This window comes from Tachysurus vachellii, chromosome 11, assembly GCF_030014155.1.
Source record: "Tachysurus vachellii isolate PV-2020 chromosome 11, HZAU_Pvac_v1, whole genome shotgun sequence".
In the NCBI taxonomy this organism is placed as follows: Eukaryota; Metazoa; Chordata; class Actinopteri; order Siluriformes; family Bagridae; genus Tachysurus; species Tachysurus vachellii.
This window is the reverse complement of record NC_083470.1, coordinates 9864433-9885602: the sequence shown is the minus strand read 5'-3', so window position 1 is coordinate 9885602 and position 21170 is coordinate 9864433. Positions and strand designations below refer to the sequence as shown.

At 37.1% G+C, this 21170-nt stretch overlaps 1 protein-coding gene across 1 annotated transcript; it reads right to left on the bottom strand.

The window, feature by feature from the left end:
• Positions 1-5751: 5751 nt before the first annotated feature.
• tmem51a (transmembrane protein 51a) lies at positions 5752-20061 on the bottom strand. Its single transcript, XM_060882025.1, has 3 exons — positions 19842-20061; positions 9706-10226; positions 5752-8391 (listed from the first exon to the last, which is right to left on the bottom strand). The coding sequence occupies exons 2-3, from the start codon at positions 10038-10040 to the stop codon at positions 8028-8030; spliced, it is 699 nt and encodes a 232-aa protein (XP_060738008.1). The 5' UTR covers positions 10041-10226; positions 19842-20061; the 3' UTR covers positions 5752-8027.
• Positions 20062-21170: the final 1109 nt, after the last annotated feature.

The window sequence follows — 21170 nt, the reverse complement described above, 5'->3', positions numbered from 1 at the left end:
GCACTATACAAATAAACTTGAATTGAATTGAATTGAACACACCCTGCCAAATACTGATCCCTATTTATCCACACCCTGCCAAATACTGATCCCTATTTATCTACACCCTGCCAAATACTGATCCCTATTTATCCCCACCTTATTTATCCACACCCTGCCAAATACTGATCCCTATTTATTCACACCCTGCCAAATACTCATCCATATTTATCCACACCCTGCCAAATACTGACCCCTATTATCCACACCCTACCAAATCCTGCTCCCTATCCGCACCCTGCCAAATACTGATCCCTATCCACACCCTGCCAAATACTGATCCTATGCACACCCTGGAAAAAATACTGATCCCCTATTTATCCACACCCTGCCAAATACTGATCCCCTATTTATCCACACCCTGCCAAATACTGATCCCTATTTATCTACACCCTGCCAAATTCTGATCCTATTTATCTACACCATGCCAAATACTGATCCCTATTTATCCACACTCTGCCAAATACTGATCCCTATTTATCTACACCCTATATATCTATAGCCTGCCAAATACTGATCCTTTATTTATCCACACCCTGCCAAATACTGATCCCTATTTATATACACCCTGCCAAATACTGATCCCTATTTATATACACCCTGCCAAATACTGATCCCTATTGATCCACACCCTGCCAAATACTGATCCCTATCCACAGCCTATCAAATACCGATTCTTTATTTATCCACACCCTGCCAAATACTGATCCCTATCCACACCATGCCAATTTAGCAGTGTGTATACAGCAGATAATAGATAGGGGATCAGGATTTGGCAGGGTGTGGATAGCAGATAAATAGGGGAGCAGGATTTGGCAGGGTGTGTACAGCAGATAAATAGTGGAGCAGGATTTGGATAGCAGATAAATAGGGGAGCAGGATTTGGCAGGGTGTGTACAGCAGATAATGGCTAGAGGAGCAGGATTTGGCAGGGTGTGGATAATGAATAGGGAGCATTATGCATAATGGGTTATTGTGCATAATGCCTCAGCATAATGGGGTATCGTATGTATGCCACTCTTGCTTGGAAGGTGGTACTTGCACCATCAACAGTAGTTGTGTGTAACAGTGACTTGGGGAAGGGGGGGGTGCATGGCCGCCTTTCTTCCTCTTTAGGGATTTCCCTTGGGAATTTCCTTTTGAAGCAGATGTGTGATGCGGCTGTTAGACTTTTATTTATCCAAATGAAAGCCACTTATGGTCAAGTAATACACAAATCACACTAACTTTACTTAATTTCCAGATATCAAGGTTAAGTTATAGTGAGTAACTATAAGTAACTTATAGTAACTATAACTATAACTTAACCTTGATATCTGGACATTAAGTAAAGTTAGTGTGATTTGTGTATTTACTTAAAGGAGCAATTTTAATTAACGTGTTAAAACTTCTGTAAGTAGCTCTGTATATGGAATGAATATGTAAATGTAAATATAAAGATATCTTATATACCTTTTTGGGGTGCTTGGAAATTAGTTGACTCTTAGGCTTTTTATTAGACTAAAACTATCTCTAGGGAAGGGATTGTTTTCACAGTATGTGTGTGTTTTCTCAGAAGTAAGAGTAATTGCTTGGACCCCAGTGATTGCCACTAATGCCTATACACAGACTTTCTTCAACAATACCTCTCTATTCATTGTATAAACTACACTGTAACCAGTGGAGCATTGCCTTAAGAAGTGTCACATGGAAAAGTTCTGAGGAGAAGCATGACTAGTAAAAAGACAGAAGTACTTTATTTTTTTGCCTCACAAAACAATTCTTTTATCTAAAATTTGAAATAATTTTTATTTTTAATAGTAAAAAAAAAAAAAAGAAATGGAGAAATACAAACAAATAATTAAAACTTTCGGTAGTTTTGTGTGGATGGATGATTTAAGGATTTAATTATTTTTTTCTTAGTTTAGTTTTTATAAGTTTATATAATCTGTTGAAATGAAACAGTCAGTGTTCTGTAGATGTTTGGTTCTGTTTTTCCATTTAAATAACACACATTTCTATGCAAAAGTTTGTGTACCCCTTGCCAACATATTTTGTTTTGTTTTGATGTAAAAAGAAGTAAACACAACCTTCGCAGCAAACATAGCAAATGTTAGGAAAATGATGGGATGTGAAATTTTTGGACACCCTTCCATGTGACTGAGAGAGGATCTGGAAATGAATTTAATTGATGCCTACAAACCAACTGGAGGCTATAACAAAACATCAAGACATTTCCAGTTCAGCAAGGCAAGCTCAGACCAAGAAATCTTTCTGATGGAACTGCTAACATGCTAGTCCTGTCTGATTATGTAAGGCTGTCCAAATACTTTTCATCCATTAACATGATGGGACCACAAATTCCCTACACCATTCACCCAATATGAGTGTAAATACCAACCTTCACGTCAACACGTCAGTAGGATTTCATTTCATTCATAGAGTTTTGTTTCAATCTGGAGATATGCGAATACCAAGGAAGCCAGACACCTTGCTATCACTGCTAATCATATTATAGACTAAAAGAAGAGATGATAAGGGTGTAATATATAATTCCTGAGATGCTGTTACATTGTCTGATGGTAACAGCTAGCAGTTCAATGAAAAGTGCAAACTAATGGAGATGAGGATCCTTGTACTTCTAATTTTATAGTACTTACATCATGTATTATTAATATTAATGTATTCTTTAAAGGTTTAATGCACATTTGAATAATTTTATTTGGATGAAGAAAACCCCATCTTCTGTATCACGGTTGACCCTGTTTTCTGACCCAAACTTTCAAAGCTGGGATATATGAAGAAAGAATTTCACTGTGCTATAATGTAAATGTGACAAAAATAAAGGCAGAGGTTTCACTAAAGTGCAGTTCCTGAGCTGGTGTTTATAGGTTATTCAGGAATACAGGCTGTGTCGGCATCATTTGACAAGATTGTAAGAGAAGATCAATCCATCCATCCATATATCCATCCATATATCCATCCATCTATCTATCCATCCATCCATCCATCCATCCATCCATCCATCCATCCATCCATCCTTCCATTGTCTGTAGCAGTTATCCACCACAGGGTCACAGGGAACCTGGAGCTTATCTCATGGGAATAAAGGCACAGGGGGGGATGGCTCTGAATGTCTGTCCATCACAGCACATAATTGCATACACACTTGCACACTCATTCACACACTACAGACAATCTAGTCATGCCAATCAGCTTACAACACAATGGAAACTGGAGTACCAACATGCAAGAAGAGAATCAAATCCCCAAACCTAGAGATGTGATTTAAACAACTAAAACACTATTTTTGTTTTAGTAGTAACAGTAATTCGTATGAATAGAGTTATTTGTACAAAAAACTGAACAAGACAGCATATTAACGACAGTAAACAGATCTTTATTCCAAAAGCCTCCTTATCAGAAAAGATCTCTTCTGTCTATACATATATGTATACATATATATGTATATATATATGTATAGACAGAAGAGATATTTTCTGATAAGGAGGCTTTTGGAATAAAGATCTGTTTACTGTCGTTATATATATATATATATATATATATATATATATATATATATATATATATATATATATATATATATATATATATATATACATAACATACTTACACAATAACATAACAAAATACTTACACAATATTTACACAATATACAAAATCCTTATATGTAATAAAAATAAGTTAGACAGCTTCCCCTTAAATAAAGCATTGCATAAACATAAACAATATATAGACCAAACATACAAATGGTCATAAAAGAACTTTTATATTTGTTATACATCATACCTCCGTCAGAAATTTGGTGTGTCCTTGTTGTTTCAGTAAAGTGATGTTTCCATGACAGAATGTTCTGCTGGAGTCTGTAATGTTGATGTATTAATGATATTGAAGTTGTGTTTGATCAAACCTGAATTACTTATTAATCTAAAAGTGTGTGTGTGTGTGTGTGTGTGTGTGTGAGTGAGTGTGACAAAAATAAAAGCTGCAGATTTTTGTATGAAAAAAAGGACCATCAGAATATCCCCACAAGTTCAAAACTGTCAGTTGTTCCTATCCTTCTGGGGACATCTGGCTCCCACATTTAAGACATCCCCATGCACACAGGCCCACAGAGCATTTTCCTATTATTAGTCACATTTTCACAGATCCAAACTATTCCCTTATTTTCTGGCATTTCTACAGTGTGTCTGTGTGTGGGAAAACCACCCTGTAGGAATGGTTCTCGCAAGGAAAAAGCTTTTTAATACAAAAAATCTGTGGCTTTTATATAATAAATAGCCAATATGTTTATTTTTCTTACATCATAATCATACTATCCCATGTCACTCAGATGAAGATGGGTTCCCTGTTGAGTTTGGTTCCTCTCTTAGTTTCTTCCTCTTATCATAATAGGGAGTTTTTTCCTTAACACCTTTGCCTCTGGCTTGATCATTAGAAATAAGCATTCAAATTTATATAATGAATTTCTCTATTAATGTAAAGCTGCTTTGTGACATTGTCCATTGTTAAAATTGCTATACAAAAGAACACTGAATTTTCTTGTTTACTGAATATCAAATAAAACAATAGGGTGGATGCTTTTTGTAAAATACAAATTATACTAATGTTTTTGTAAAATATAAATACTTGCTGTCTTATTAAGGTATAATAGCTTGTTTGTTAAAGTCGTGGTGAATCCAGAGCTTATCTTTTGGTAACACTGAGTACAAGGTGTAACAATTCACCCAAGATGGCATCCCAATCCATCACAATATGCCTGGATGCATTTTTGTGCTCTGGATTGAACATGTAAAACTAAGACAGACAGTAACCCAAGATCAGGATCAGACCTGGGACCCTGGAGCTGTAAGAGTCCAATAGGACCTGCTGTTCCTCCATGACAGTCCACTGAATATCATGTAAGCTCTACACTGTTTAAAGCATATCTACAGTTCATTAGAATCATCATTTCAGCCCATGGTATTTTGTGCATTGACAACAATAAATACAGGGTAAACAAGTGAATATTAAAGGTGTTTATTTGGCATTGGCACTAATCATGAAGCATATGATGAATATAGAATGATGCTGTAAAGAATATGAACATGTTAAAGGGTTAATCCCTAATGTTGTGAAAGGTCAGAAGAACAGAGAAGCGAAAATAAGGAACTGTATATTAATTTGTGGCCACAGCTTATAATATTAACCAGCGCGTCACACAGATGGTTCCATAACAAGAAACAGAAAACTGGGTTGAAAGGTACGTATGAAGTCTAATATCCACTCAAAGCAACCACACACACACACACACACACACACATACACACACACACAGCACCCAAAACTAATTCTTCAAAATACAACTAACAAAATAAACTTGCATTATTGCATCAATACCTTTTAATAATTAAAATACAGCTACTGTAGAACAGGTCTTTCATCTTGCTCCTATTTTTATTCCTGACCTTTCCATGGACAGAACATTAAACATTACACCCATGCTGAACAAGGTCTTTATGTTTTTCAGTTACTGAGCTTTGGATTAAAGTGCCCTGTCTAACATGCTCAGTCCTGCAGTGTAACAAAATATAAAATAATCACAGAACCTTGCTTCCCGAATCCCACTTTCAGACCCACTGCTCTAGAACACACAGGGAAATCTAAATGATGTGTAAGAATGTAATTGTTCTGTGTAACTTATTTGGGGGGAAAAAGCAAAGTGAGGGGACGTTGTTTTATAAAAGTACTTTATTAACTAAAATGTAGGTTTATTTTGTTGTCATATATACTGTAGATATTAGTTAACTTTTAAGCCAAATGCTCTGATTGGTTGTTATTATTATTACATTTTACACACACTTCTGAAAACATTATACTGTTTAGTAGTGTCAAAATTCAACCTCAAAGTGTCTTCAGCATTCAGTACAAAATGATCAACACAACTCCGTCCACCAATTTTGTTTACAGTGAATGAGGTGCGAACAAGAACGGCCGAGAGTTTTTCCTCTGTACAGAAATAATGACACTGTCACCAAATATTACAGAAATCAAATTGCTTAATTTTAATTGCTTAATTGCTTTAATTTAATTTAGTTGCAAAAATGCTAGACCTAAAGTTTGTAAACTAAGGTGTGTGTGAGCAAAATGGAAAGTAAATCAGCCATAATCAATAAATAAGAATTACAAAATGTATTTTCAAATAATATGACAGCAAATTACATAATTACATGTGCATGAAAGAAAGTGCATTGCATGAGCTGTGGCTTGTCGGTTGTTCAGAAATACTTGCTGCACTGACACCACTAGATGGTAACAGTGTACATTTATATTGCTGGATGTTTTGTCTCAATAATATTACATCTCAAAGCCTGTTGGCAAAACTGCACGGGAATAAAACAGCATATCAACAAATCCTCACGCCACACTCCACATTTATTTTCTGAAAAGATTCAATTGTAAACAAAAAAGAAAAGCTAGTCACTTCTCAGAAACTGGCTGTAATATAATCACTTAGGAACATGTTACACTTGTAATAACGGGAGTGATCATGAACAAAATACTTAGTACAGAAATATGAGTGAGACTCCTCTTAAATACAGTATTACAAAAGTATGTAATGCAGACAAAATAAAAAAAATATAGGGAGCAAAAAAATGAAATGATCTTAAAATCCTTTAAAAACCATATATACAATATATTAGAAAAGAGTTAAACTGAGATGTTTGCTTGTTTGCATCAGGAATGCATTGTTTAGATGCTGGAATGTTCTGTGTATAAAGTCATTTCTACTTTTCCTCTGATATGGTAATGGTATTGCAGACTGCAAATGGGCTTGAGCAAGCTTTAATTACCCTTACAGTGTTTGTGTGTGTGTGTTGGGGAAGGTCGGAATAAAAGAATGCAAGATAAAGATCTATAAATAATGACTAGGAATAGAAAAATTTTCTTTCTCTAATGTGTATGTGTGTGTGTGTGTGGGGGGGGGGGGATGTTGTGTATATGGGGATATCTGAAATGTTTTACATTGTGATAACTTTTGGTTGGTCGAATAAACTGATTTTTTTAAATAAATAAATAAATAAATAAAAAATAAAAGAAATAAAATTATCCAGAGACAAAATATTTCCTTTTTGTTTAGTTTAGGTGTATGCACATTATTAATTAGATGCATTAATACTTATGTTAGTAGAGGGTCCTTACAAAGGTTTTAAGACAAACGTGTGTACACATTAGTAACTGTCAAAAAGCAAAGGCGAGTGTGTATGATATTACATGCAGCTGCAGAGTGAAAGAGTTTCCCCTGTCTCTTCTCCTAAGGAGACGCACAAATACACTTACCCATTCATGACTTCACTGCTTGTCACTATGGTAACAAGGGCTAGTCTCACACTCAATAAAGGGTACAAACACAGAGCCCAGATGAACATCAACGCTAACACAAACTGGAAAGTGCTAGCTAAACTCACTATTTAACTCTTTCATGTTAGTGTCTGGCTGTTATGTTATGCTCCATCTGTGTGTGGTATTGAACTTTAACAAGACGGTGCTCTGTGGCAGCAAATTCGTCTGAACATTACCAAACATGTGACATAATTCATGATGCTAGATTCATTATTTTTGAAGTGAAATACCGTTTCATCATTAATTTAACACGTCCAGTTGAAATGTTCTTTCTAGATGGATATGAAAGACGGAATACAAAATCAAGCTGAAAACTGACACTGATAAGTTTCTTGAGGCAAAGACCAAAAAGCTGGTTAGAGAAAAAACGCCTTTTATATTAACACAAATATTAAAAAGACTGATTCAGAGCACGTTGGCTCATGTCACCTGAGTGTGGTAATTACACTTCCAAACTATCCCCATGTTTCTGTTTCAAATCTGTCTCTCTGCTGTAAGCTCCAGCTCAGAACCACCCCTAACAATTACATCATAGTGTGATTCTTCCTTGTGCATTTTTAATGACCAGCACACACTTCCTGTTACAAGAGTTAGAGCTTCCGTGTTCATTGTGCTGCTGGTAAACGTTCTAGGGGATTTACTTCATACCCTGGTGGAGGAGTGAGGGGTTCGTTGCTGGAAACAATAACCTGTGGCAAGCTGCTCAAGCTGTTTCTCCCGGTTATTACTGAAAGCACTTTATGGTCAGAGCGATCGGTACTATGAGGGAGAATGTGCGTCGAGTTCAAATTGTCTTCTCCGTTCTTGTACGCAGGTAGAGCATAGCCCTCTACCTCCATCAGTTCATCGTAGGCTGGTAGCTGGGTGGTGCTGTTATGCCGTGGAGAGAACTGACTGATGGGGTACTGAGCATTCCCAACCACTTCCTCATAACTGGGTACCGTGTACTGCTCGGCTTCGTCTGATTGCCTACAAGCACAAATACAAACATCAACAATAATTTAAATGTCATCATCATCATTATCAGCATCATCTTTAACCGCTTTATCCTAGTTTGAATGACTACAAATGCAATTTCTTACTGTCTAACCTTTGATATTTGTAGTATTGTTTATTCATGACTTTTATGACAGCATTAAATAAAAACATGAGACAGAAGATTTTTTGATGACAAAGGTGGGGTGCACGATGTTTGAGAAATGCTTCAGGAAACTGAGTCGGCCCGACAAACAAAACAAACGTGTAGCCAATGAGCAGAAAGGGATGTGTCTTGTCAATATGCGGCAGAGAGAGTGTTCAGTGCGCATGTGTGACATTAGCCAAAAGCGATTGAAACATTCACATGGCAGATAAAAAAAGGACCCGTGTTAATATAGGATCAGCTTTCCAAAGCTGGAGAGAACTGAACGTCTTCAGTATGAAACGGAGCTAAACCTTTCATGGTACAACACACAGTACTACAAAAACACATTTGTATTACAATAGTATAACTCATTGAGTTCATTTATTGATAAGAATATCCCCTTGGTCAGCTGCCCCAGCAGGTTCTGTCATAATAGTTGCCTGGCTTACGTTTGTGTGGGCGGAGCTAAACCGGGGTGACGCCCATTTGGGTTGGGGCGTGTTTGTTTTGGTGATTTCTAATGTCAACAATTTCAAATGTCAACACTGGCTTTCAGAGATGGTGAAACTCGACTCGGTTTTCTGAAGCATTTTTCAAACACCCCACCTTTAAGAGGCATCACTGATGCATCTGCTAACAAAAAAAAAAAACAGTAAAAAAGACTAAAAATATGTTATGTTATTCCTAGAGGGATAAGTGCAAATAAGCATCCATGCCAAATACCATCTGTATTTCCCCTACATCCTACATTCATACTAGCAGTATAAGCTGATGTCTAAACCTGCACCAACAAATCGCAAGAAAAGCTAACAGGCAAATGATACACGTTACTTTGTAATTTACACCTATCAACATGTTCATTTTGTTACGATGTCTTTCAATATTGTAATAAAAACCAGAAATGCTAAATGAAAAGTAAACTAAGAAGGTCCCTGGAGTCATTCAGCTTAGTTAATGAAAGCTTATTTAATATTATTTCACCGCTAGTTTCCTAATTTGAAGTCAAAGTCAAACACTAAGTCACTGTTCACCCCAGGATGCTAAATAGTCTCAGGAAGACTATGTCACATCCCACCAATGTGGTCTTGAAGGTTTAAAGTTGTAAGAAAAATGTTTATCTGTCTACACTGCACTTTTCTTCCGTGTGTGTACATCCTCACCGCTCCACTTGCTGGCCTTGCTCTGTGTTAGCACTGCTGTTTGCCTGTCTCATTGCTCGGTATTTGTTCTGTATGCTGAGGAACAGTGAAAGCAGCAGCATGGACACTCCTATTCCCAGCAGCACAAAGCCCACTGACGACGTGTCTCTAACTTCCTCCACTACACCTTGTGAGTGGTTTACTCCTATGCCTACAGGCGCCAAGCTCCACAGGATCATCACGATGCCCAGCCCAAGCAGCCCCACGCCTAGCGATCCAGTAGCATACTGAGACGCCGAGCTGGAGATGATGTTGCTGCTTCTGGAGTCGGGGAAAGTCTGGCTGCTGAGCGACATGTCAAGTGCTGAACTGTGTTCCTCTACAATGGCCGCAGGCTCCGTCTGAAGCTTGCTCTGACGCTATATCCAACGTTCGCTCGAATTCTTCCACTGGCGCTTCAGATCTCACTTGAACGGGTTTCCACGTTGGCTCCTACTGTAGATACGTGTTTTTCACTTCCCCACACTGGCATGAAGTGAGGACTGGAAACAAGGAGAAAGAGAACAAAAACCGCTCTAAATCACCTGTGCACGAGGAAGCAGCAACAGTAACCAGTAACAATGCTCTTATTTAAACATAAACACACACGGTTTAATTCGTTGACTCTGAAACAAAAAACGCATAATTCACTTATTTTTACTGTAAACGCGATATTTACTGTCAGCGCCAGACTCATTTGGAAAAACGCTAGTTGTTCATAATTAACTTCAAGACACATTCAAAACACTGAAACAAGCTCTTTTCATGTCCCCTCGTGCACCTGGCATTACACCACGAGCACATAGACCTAGTGTTATTACACCAGGGGACAACATAGTGCAATAAAAATATGCTGATGATGCATAATAATTCATTAGCATGCTAAGCATTTAATGGTGTAACCAGGCTCTTTTTATCTACACATGACATAAGTGGCTGTTTAGGGCCTTGTGACCCACAAGAGAACAGTGATTTTTAAAAAAAAAAAAAAATACACATTTTTAAATGCAATTGCATGTGCATAAAAAAAAAGCTAACTACTATCATTTGGTTTATGTGGCACTTGTGTTGTAGAAGGAATATACACATGGATATATGTTACTAAATTTGGTAACGAATGGAAAACACCCACAAAGAAGAGTTGATCATTAAATCTTCCTTTCTAAAACATAAAAAGCAAAAAGCAGAAGAAAAGATGAAACGAACCCAAAAGACTGATAAGAAATGAATGCTAATTGGATTGTTAAGTTAGTGAGTAAATGAGTAAGTTGTTGCTTAGAGCCTTCAAATATTCAGAAATGGCCCTTGCTATAAATGTCTCATCCCATTCATTCATTCCTTCATTCATTTTCTACCGCTTATCCGAACTACCTTGGGTCACGGGGAGCCTGTGCCTATCTCAGACGTCATTGCGCATCAAGGCAGGATACACCCTGGACGGAGTGCCAACCCATCGCAGGGCACACACACACACAGAAAAATGTGGAGGAAACCGGAGCACCCGGAGGAAACGCCGAGGCACAGTGAGAACATGCAAACTCCACACACACAAGGTGGAGGCAGGAATCGAACCCCGACCCTGGAGGTGTGAGGTGAACGTGCTAACCACTAAGCCACCATGCCCCCTGTCTCATCCCAAAGAACCTAAATTTGTTTTGTAGATAATATACAGTACATCAGCATTAAGTTACAAAAAACTTTATAAATGAACACTAATTACTTTGTGGTTATTTATGCTAAAAGGTTTAAAGCTATGTATATAGTTGAGCTGATAAAAAAAAGGAAGAAGGAACTTTTTCTATATTATATAGCTTTTAGTTATAAGTTTTAATTTTTTAGGTTTAATATTTTAACCTTGCTGCCTTTAGCTGGAAACCTGAAAAAAGAAAAGAGAACATTGTAGGCAAAAAATCCTTCTCCACAGATTGACTATACGTTATTGGGAGCATACTGGAACAGAAGAGAAGTGGAGATGTCACCAATCTGATATCAAGGATCTGGAAAGTATTTACACATACAGTGACTTGACTGTTCTTGTCTATTGATTTAGCTATCATTGTGACGGCAAAGATAACAGATATTTTGCATATTGTATGCCCAGTATAGAGCTATGTATTTTACTGTGTTTTGACACACTAATTAGAAATTATTTTAAAGCTTAGAAGTTTTTAAAGAAATCAAACAACAATTAATATTATTAATATATTAGTACAATGCCATCTCTAATTGAGACGTACGTTCAATGAGCAAATCAGGATCTTTTATGATTCTTACTTTCCTTTCCCCAAAGTTAACATTTCTAATCTCTTTCCTTCTAACTTGTTTCCACTGCTTCCCAGTCCAAGTCCTTAGTTCCTAGCTATTCTGGTTTTTAGTGTGCATACTAGTATTTTTTGTTGCTTTCCCTAACAACTACATTTGGCTCCAAATTTACTGTGTAATAATTACAACGGTGGGAAAACAGTAAATCTAAATGGACCATCTTTTATTCTCACTCTTAACAGCTCTGAAAGTAAGTACACCATTGTTAAATTACTTTCGAACAAGTGTTTCACTTACTCTTACCCATGTGCAAGAATTCAGTTTGTATTCTGTCTTTCATGAATAGAGGCTCTTTTTCTCTTATTCCAGAAGGTAATGAAAAACTCAAAGCATCAGTAACTCATAGCCTCTTAGTGCCTGGAACTCTTTCTGCCAAGATCACAGATGAGTCACAGTCAGTCTGCATTAGGGCAAGGCACATAAAAAAAGGGTGTTAAGTGCCATTTATTTGAATGTGGATATATCTACTGTGTAACTGCACATAGTACATCATACTTACAGCAATACTGTCTACCAGCTTGGGAAAGTTGATGCTGAGATTCTGAACTAAGAAGAATAAAATCCTATATTTTTATGTGCATTTTCTGTGATCTATGTGAAAAGAACGTTAATTATGATGTAGGAATAAATCTGGCATCTGATATAGATTGCGAATAATCTGTCTTGCAGCTTGCATACACCAACCTCTGAGGTGATGTGTGGGCATGTTTCTGAGATAAGATCTTATCTTTTTAATCAGATATGAAATCTTTATTGGCAGAACAAGAGAAAGGATGCTTTTCCTTGTTCATATGGATGCCGTTTAGCCAAGAAAATGAAACTGTAGAAAAACTGCACAGCTCCAGGAAGGAAAAGTCGACAGTGAGACTATGTTTTCTCATAGTGCAGTCATGTTCTTAATCCCCTCTCGTTCAAGTAACAACTGTTTCCAGCAATAAATGCACATTCTTCCAGCTTTAACTTGTTCTGGGTTTAGTGTGACATTGCCACTGCCAGAAAAACATGGCCTATCCTAGGTATTTATAAATAGCAAAAGGAAAGTAAGAAGCCAGATATTGTTTAAGATTTCCCTGGCATGATGTTAAAACTTTCCATAAGTTTAACTACACGTCATTTAAACAGGTGGTAGGAACTGACATAAGTACTAAATTCCTTAAAATGAAATTTATTTTAATGATACAGATGTAACATAACTGAATGCACACAGAAAATTAAATAAAATTTATTGAGTCATTTATTGAGTCATTGAGCGCAGACAGCCATGAATTGTGCTTTATTCATATACACTCTTGGACTCCAGATATAAATATCGACTTTCATCCGCGGTTCATAGTACTCTGTACGTCTGTGTAAAATACAACTACAATGAATTTGTCAATAAGAGAAGAGAACATTCTGGATGGTTTGTACAGTCCGTTTAGTGCTTTGTGAACTCCACAGCCTTGGCAAAGAACAATCCAGAAACATAAACAAACAACCAGAGAATGCCAGGAATTTGCTCCACAGATTTCAGCAATATCACATGAGCAAAAATGCTTTTATACTGAATATCAGAATGGCTATGATTCAGGCACCTGTGAAATATCACAGTACCTGTTATTCTGATTTTATACAACAGTTCTTTAAACAAAAAATGAACATGGTGGTACTGACTTTTCACACCATATGCACACAACATGTCCAAATATTTTGATTATTTTTCCTCAGTCAACAAAATAGATCCGAAAGAAACCACAGACGGACTGAAGTAATAGCTTTAGTGTAATGAACTACTGCTGGAATTGAGTGTTTGTTTGGAGAACACACAGACAAGTGGAGTGATATGAAAAGTGAAATGAAGCAGCGTATGAAATGTCAGCACTCATGGAGCACTGCTTGTCCAATCAAATTAGAGGATTAAAACAAACTGTTGTATAATTAAAATTTTTCACACAAATAATATACACTAAATCCGCCAAGCGTATGAGGCTGCTTGTTTTATCCGACATCAGTCTTGGTGAATAATGTCTTTATGGATATTTTCTATGCAGTAAAAAAATGACTAAACAAAAGTAAACAAATATTTCATTTGAATTAGTGATTCAATCTTACAAGGCACTGAAAATAAAAATGACACTTTCTCCCACTTGTGTTGTTAATGATCTTGACATTAATGACACACTTTCTGTAAAAATGCCAAAAAAAGTTGTTGTTTTTTTGTAGTGCTGTTCATTTCTCAAAAATGAGAGATGATATAGACTCACTGTCCAATTTATTAGGAACACATGTTTTTTAATGCAGTTATCAAATTGGCCAATCATGCATCATGGGGTTCTACTTCTGACATCCAATAAAGTGGGCAGTTGATGAAAAAAGATCAGGGGACATCTTTTCAAGTGTCTGTAAGCTAGCGCTCACTGTAGCCTCGGATTCTTGTTTGTGGCTGACATAAGTGGGATCAAATCTGTTGATCTGATGTTAATGCTTTTCTGCTCAGCAAGGCTGTCAACAGTCGTTATTTGAGTAACCATAGGTGTCGTGTCAGCTCAAACCAGTCTGGTCATTCTTCTCTGACCTCTGTCATCAACAAGACGTTTCTGTTATTCTCACCGGATGTTTTTTGTACCATTTTATACAAACTCTAGAGAGTGTTTTGTGTAAAAATCCCAAGAGATCAGCAGTTTCTGAAATACTCAAACCAGTTTTTCTGGCACCAACATCCATGCCACAGTCAAAGTCACTGAGTACACATTTTTTCCAGTTCAAATGTTTGATGTGAACATTAACTAAAACCCTGCATTATTTTATGCATCGTGCTTCTGCCGCTTGATTGGCTGATTACATAATTACAGGAATGAACAGGTGTAGAGGTATTTCTGTGAATGTATTACAGAATGAATATCGCCAGCAGAATGGCTGCCGAGTTCCTCATTCATTGTATTCATTTTATAACTGTATGCAATGCTTTCAAATCATTTAATACTTGTACAGATTGTTAAACATTAACCTTTATTTTTTTACAGTTGGACATTCCTAGTATTATTTAAACCTTAACCTGTTAGGCTCAATGGGGTGTGTAGATTTTACTGCTCCTATGTTAATTATTCAGCTATGATGGCTTCCTCTGCTGGCACTGTCACATCAGCAACCACCAGATACTAATGTTTGAAATGAACTTGAGACAGTTTACCAGTTGAACTATTAGCACAATAATATTTAACAGAAAGACAGAGCATATGACTTTCCCCTTTTTATCTATCCTTGTTTACTTTTTATAGAACACGAAGTATAATTATGTGTTATTATATTTCAGTTATTATTCTCTTTGGTGGAACTCCTAGGGTAACAAAGCATTTACTATCACAATCCAAGCACAGTTAAATAAATTATTCACTTCCAAACAACACTGTTAAGATCTTGTTGTTTAGATGTTTGCCATATTTCCAGTGGGAATGTTCAAATCTTCACTGAGGATTTTTCGTGTCATGCTTTTCACATCCTGTCCGACAGAAACGACACCATTTACAGTACACATACTGTAAACAGAACACACCTACCTCTTACATCAGCACTGATGTGAAATCTGGACTATTGTCCTTGGGAAAAACGTTCTCTCGCTATATCTTTTTATATGGGGTTGAAATTACAGTTCATTTGCTTTTCTCTCTCAAACATACAGCCACTCATTCTGGCTTGTTCTGGCTAGAGGAACCCTTTTAGCATTAAACTTACTCTGTGTTCTTTAAGCTCCCTTAATACCACAGTACCACAGACTGCAGACTGATACACCACTATCACAGGTAGTTTCGAGAAGAAACCTGACAATCAGTATTATTACAAAAATGTGCAATCTGTTGCTTCCTTCTCAGATGCCTAGCAACATCTATCTCTTTATTTTTCATCTCATTAGAAACAGGTACAAATTATACTGTAGGTACTCTATATTGCCAAAGGTTTGTAGACAATTGTCTAATCACACCCATATGTAACTTTGGGGATTTGTGCTCATTGCAGGACGAGAAAGAATGGGGAAAGTCTTAGTTTAGTTCAACCCAAAGCTGTTTAGTGGGTGGTGGAGAAGGCGCTGTGCAGTACATTTGAATTCTATCATGCTGGAACAAGTTTAGGCCTCTTAGTTCCAGTGAAAGGTAATTCTTAATGCTACAGCGTACAAAGACATTGGAGACAACTCTTGAATAGGTTTTGGTAAACACTTATGGTTGTGATATTCCGGTGTCCACATATCTTTGTCCAGGCAGTGTAGGTAACGATAACAGCGTAACGATAAAATGTCATTCAGAATAATGTTGATACATCTGCATATTGAACAATACATTCAACAGACTGAATAATAAAGTATGCTAGTCAACAAAATACTGCTCTTCCTCTGACACAGCAGCTTCCTTTCTTCTTAATTTAGGTAAGTCTACGGATTTAAATATAAAAATAAATGTTTCCTCTAAACTGGATTCATCAGCCAACACTCGTAGGAACAGCGGGCAAGGGAGAAAACTGGAAGATTCCACACTGATGGCCAATGAGTTCTGGACCAAAATATGACAGTGTGTCGAATCTGCCAAGTATAAGAACAATACACAGGCGATTAGACCACAGACAGGTCTGACACTGTTTCTGAGACAACACAAAAGCATTAACACACTCACACACAATAAACTTTCTGCTACATTCAGGCAATTTGAATCCTAAAGCAGTTTGACTCCAAAAAAACACAGGATTCAAAAACACATCTAGGGAAACAGCGCACTGCTTGATTCTAACTAACAGCGGACTGCTAAAAGCCCAATGCTTCAGACATGCCTGCCTGTGAGACACACCAGTGTTTAGGCAGGTTTAATTCAGTTACATACAGACTTTTCTGACAAGTCTGACAATCAAAACTGTATCATTATTCAACTGTAGTTATTGCTCTTTTATTCAAATATTTAAGAAATGCTTCCTTTTGCTGTATTGTGACACAACTCTACTGTATCCTATCAATTTAGAATTTTGTTTAATGGCACACCTCTAATTGATGACCATAATGTGGATTAAATGTGCTGTGATGATATGGGTTTTAAACATGGTGTAAAAATGACACTGGTGCTGTGTAATTTATGAGCATTTGTTCATATCACAAAGTGATCAAAATAACATGTCGTCGCTGTCGGGCGGAAACCTCGTATGTCCAAATTTGGTCAATTTCATATTTTTTCACATATCGATACTATTGGTCAGTCCCCACGTGGGTCTGTTATTTTTACAAGTTATTAACCAATCTAAAGTCTTGAAAATAGCTTGAGCGCAAATCTCTTAACTCCATTGGACACTTCAACTGTCTGAGAAACCTCGTAACTCCACCTCTTCTTCACTCCACGGGAGAGCTGCGCGTCTTAAAGTGATATCTAAAATGATTTTCGTGGGGCTCAAAGAAAAAAAAATCTTGACCCCCACTAGTTCTGGTGCTCGTCTGAGGACAGGAATTTAGCGCAAGACAATCCACTGCAACGCGGACTAAACCCTGTGCACTGCAGATAAGATAGGATTGTATCTTACAATGTCAAGGCAAACCGTTATGTTCAACCGTCATGCTCATCACTTTAAGCAAGCTGGCTGGCTTTTTGCCTGGTTATTATACGCTTCCGGGTTGTCTGAATCTGCGCACGAAACACATTAACAAATCAGAAAACACATTAACAAATCAGAAAACACATTAACAAATCAGAAAACACAACGACATTTCAGACAACCCGGAAGCGGTTGTTATAGTTTGTGATTGGACAAGACACCTGTCACTCAAGGTATACATGAAGTTCAACAGTCTGCCGCAGGGAAAAGTTGGAATGGATGGATTACTGTGGATTAATTCTGTTATTTTCTTGAACTGAAAACTTTATTTAAATGGAGAACTTTACACATTACACATAGATTCCATACCTGTATATCTTGAGTGACAGGTGTCTTGTCCAATGATCGGTAAGTTTCCATTCAAAAACGATACACTACCGTTTCTGGGTTGTCTGACTTGTCGTTGTGTTTTCGGATTTGTTAATGTGTATTCTGATTTGTTAATTTGTTTTGGGATTTGTTAATTTGTTTTGGGATTTGTTAATTTGTTTTCTAATTTGTTAATGTGTTTTGGGATTTGTTAATTTGTTTTGGGATTTGTTAGTGTTTTCGGATTTGTTAATGTGTTTTGCACTTCCCGGCCACCGTAAAAAACCCCAAGGACAGAATAAAAACACAGGCATTCTGGACAGAGAAATCCAGGAAAGTAAACAGCATAAGCGACGCTACATCCAAAATGAAAGGATTATGATGACAAGATCAATGTTTTTTTTTTTTGTTTGTTTTTTTTTTTTTTTAAATCGCCATTGTGTATTTATAGTTTCATTTAATTTACTGCATAACATCCATTCATCTATTTTCTGTAGTGCTTGTCATAAGCGTGGTCACAGGAAGCCCTGAAGCCTCACCCTGGAAGAGGTGCAAACCCATCACAATCTTACATACACTTACACATCCATTCACACACTCTGGACAATTTAGAGATCCCAGTCAGCCTACAACACATGTCTTTGGACTGGGAGAGGAAACTGGAGTACCTGGAGAAAACAACTGAAGCATGGGGAAAACATACAAACTCTGTGCACACAGGGCAGAAGAGGGAATTAACCTCTCAACCATTAATTAGGATACGTGTAAAGAATTTTGCAATAGTGCTAAATATAAATGTGCCTTAATATGATTCAAGAGCTTTCTCTGTTCTCTAACAATTTAGACCAGAGCTTTGGTTTGCCATTCATGTGCCAGTTGTTACCTTCTCTTTGCAGAGTTGGCTGGAAGTGTCTCTTTCTGTAACTGACCTAAAGTGTAGGTGGCTACAGGTACATTGTTTTGCACCTGGGACAGACTGATGGTTTGTCACTGGGAGTCCACTAAAGCCAGATATGTCTGTGACTTGCCTATGCATGCAGGGACCGCATCAGGGGCCTTTAGCCAAGCCTACCCATGCCAAAGATCTTATTATATAGTATATTAATAAATGTATCAATCAGTCTGCACAAACTAATGTTATAACTGTGTGAGTGGGATGTAAAACAAACAAACACACACACACACACACACACACACACACACACACACACACACACTTCTACTTCAAGACGTATTACGAAGTGCTGGCATTTCTACTTTTCCCCAGTGTTTCCAAGTGAATTGTAGTAGGCTTCATGTTTAATTTATAAACAAACAAATTAACATACAACAGCCCCAGGTTGTAGTTTAAGCCACGCCCACTTTAGGTTTCACTTTAAATACAATTACAGATATGGATATTTAGGGCACTATATAGTTTCATTATTAAAAAATAATATACCGTCATATTTCACTTAAACGCATATTAACACGTAAACAACCTAATAATCTCTCAAGTCCATAATCACTTATATTTCTAAGTGGTTCTGAAAAAACAGTGGGAGGAGCCTAACGCAGAGAAACACACACACACACACACACACCACGGAAGCGTTACAACATTTCAGTACAACAGATATAAAGTTTAAAATGTATATATAGAACTATTACGGCTCATTCTTTACAGTAAAACAGCTTAATGTTCATAAAGTTCCTGTTTTACGCGATTCAGGTGACCGCCCTGACTCATTTCTCATCTAACGTGTAAAACGTTCACTACTGAATAACAAGTTCTGTTCAGTAGCTACACAAGAACACCAACACGAATATAAAGCTCTAAAAAGGACTTTGTAGGTTGTAAAAGCGTTGAAAAATGAAAAGCGTAACTTTGACGCGTCACTTACCCTGTAACTGTAAAGTATCTCAGTCATAGAGTTTAGTGAAGAAAAGTACTAATATTTCCACACACAATACTTTGTCCAACTTGATTCTAGATTGAAACGAGACAGGATACTTCAGAGGAAAACCAAAGCACAAAGAAAAAGGTGAATGTAGTTCTGTGTTAAGTTTCTTCCTGTCCTTCCTCAGTGAGACGGACGCACGGTTCCTGCGCCTCACAGTAAATACGCCCACTAACTCCCACTGATTACAGTTCACTTGTGATGTAGTCTGAAACGGAAGTGTTTCACTGACGTGTGTAGATTCCTAGATCTGGTGTAGATTTACCCCAGAAGGTCCCAAAACTTCAAATAATATAGGAAGTTAAACAGAATAACTGTTGTTTGGTGTCAAATGGATGGTTATACTGTTTTGGTTTCATAGCTGTGTGGGTTGTTTTTCTAGATTCTCAGATCTCCATCTGCTGTCCAAAAACATGCAGTTGGACAGACAGGTAGGCAATGCTGAAATGCCCCTTTGTGTGAATATGCCTGCGCTCCCTACAATGGACTGGCATCCTGTTCAGGGTGAATTCTTCCAGCGTGTGCCACTTCTACACAAAACCTTGGCCAGGATAAAGCCATTAAGGTTGAAAAAGCTCTGATTCATAATTCAGTCCGAATTCAGAATCAGTCCAAATATATATGATACACGAATTTGTCTGCATTAATTGCGTAGACGTAATGAATTGTAAAGGAGTAATAAACATCCGAGATGTGATTTGAAGTCAAAGCTGAGCTGTGGAGGCTTATAACAAGGATGGCACCCTTTGCCTAACTCAGTTCTTTCTTTCTTTCTTTCTTTCTTTCTTTCTTTCTTTCTTTCTTTCTTTCTTTCTTTCTTTCTATCTACTACCATATGACACTGATGATGCGTATGAAATTGTTCTTTATTGTGATATTAACCTTTGGGACAGTGACATTAATGAGCAATGTTTCTTTTTTGCTTTAACTATATACACCTGTGGTACACAAACACATTCACGTGATACCCGACACATGTGATACATACATTCATAATCTCCAAATACGCCACTGGAGTCTATTAATACAAATAATTTAAAATATTTACTTATATGTTTTTCCAAGCGTATCTTGCGATGTTTAACCAGCCTTTAATGAGCTGTCATGATGTCAGTGTGCAGGCAAGTTATTACCCAACTATATGGTACAATCTAAAGTACTATTTAAACTCCATGGTGAGATTACAGGACAGACGGACCTTGTTATATCTTCATCAACGGTTATTTGTTGTGGACAATTGTTGGAATGTCCTCATTGGTTAATACCAACCGT

Excerpts from the sequence above, each read along its gene's own strand:
- tmem51a (XM_060882025.1), bottom strand. The coding sequence starts at position 10,040 with ATGTCGCTCAGCAGCCAGACTTTCCCCGACTCCAGAAGCAGCAACATC. Across the intron at positions 8,392-9,705 it reads CAAGGCCAGCAAGTGGAGCG|GCAATCAGACGAAGCCGAGC; the intron begins GTGAGGATGTAC and ends TTGTGCTTGTAG.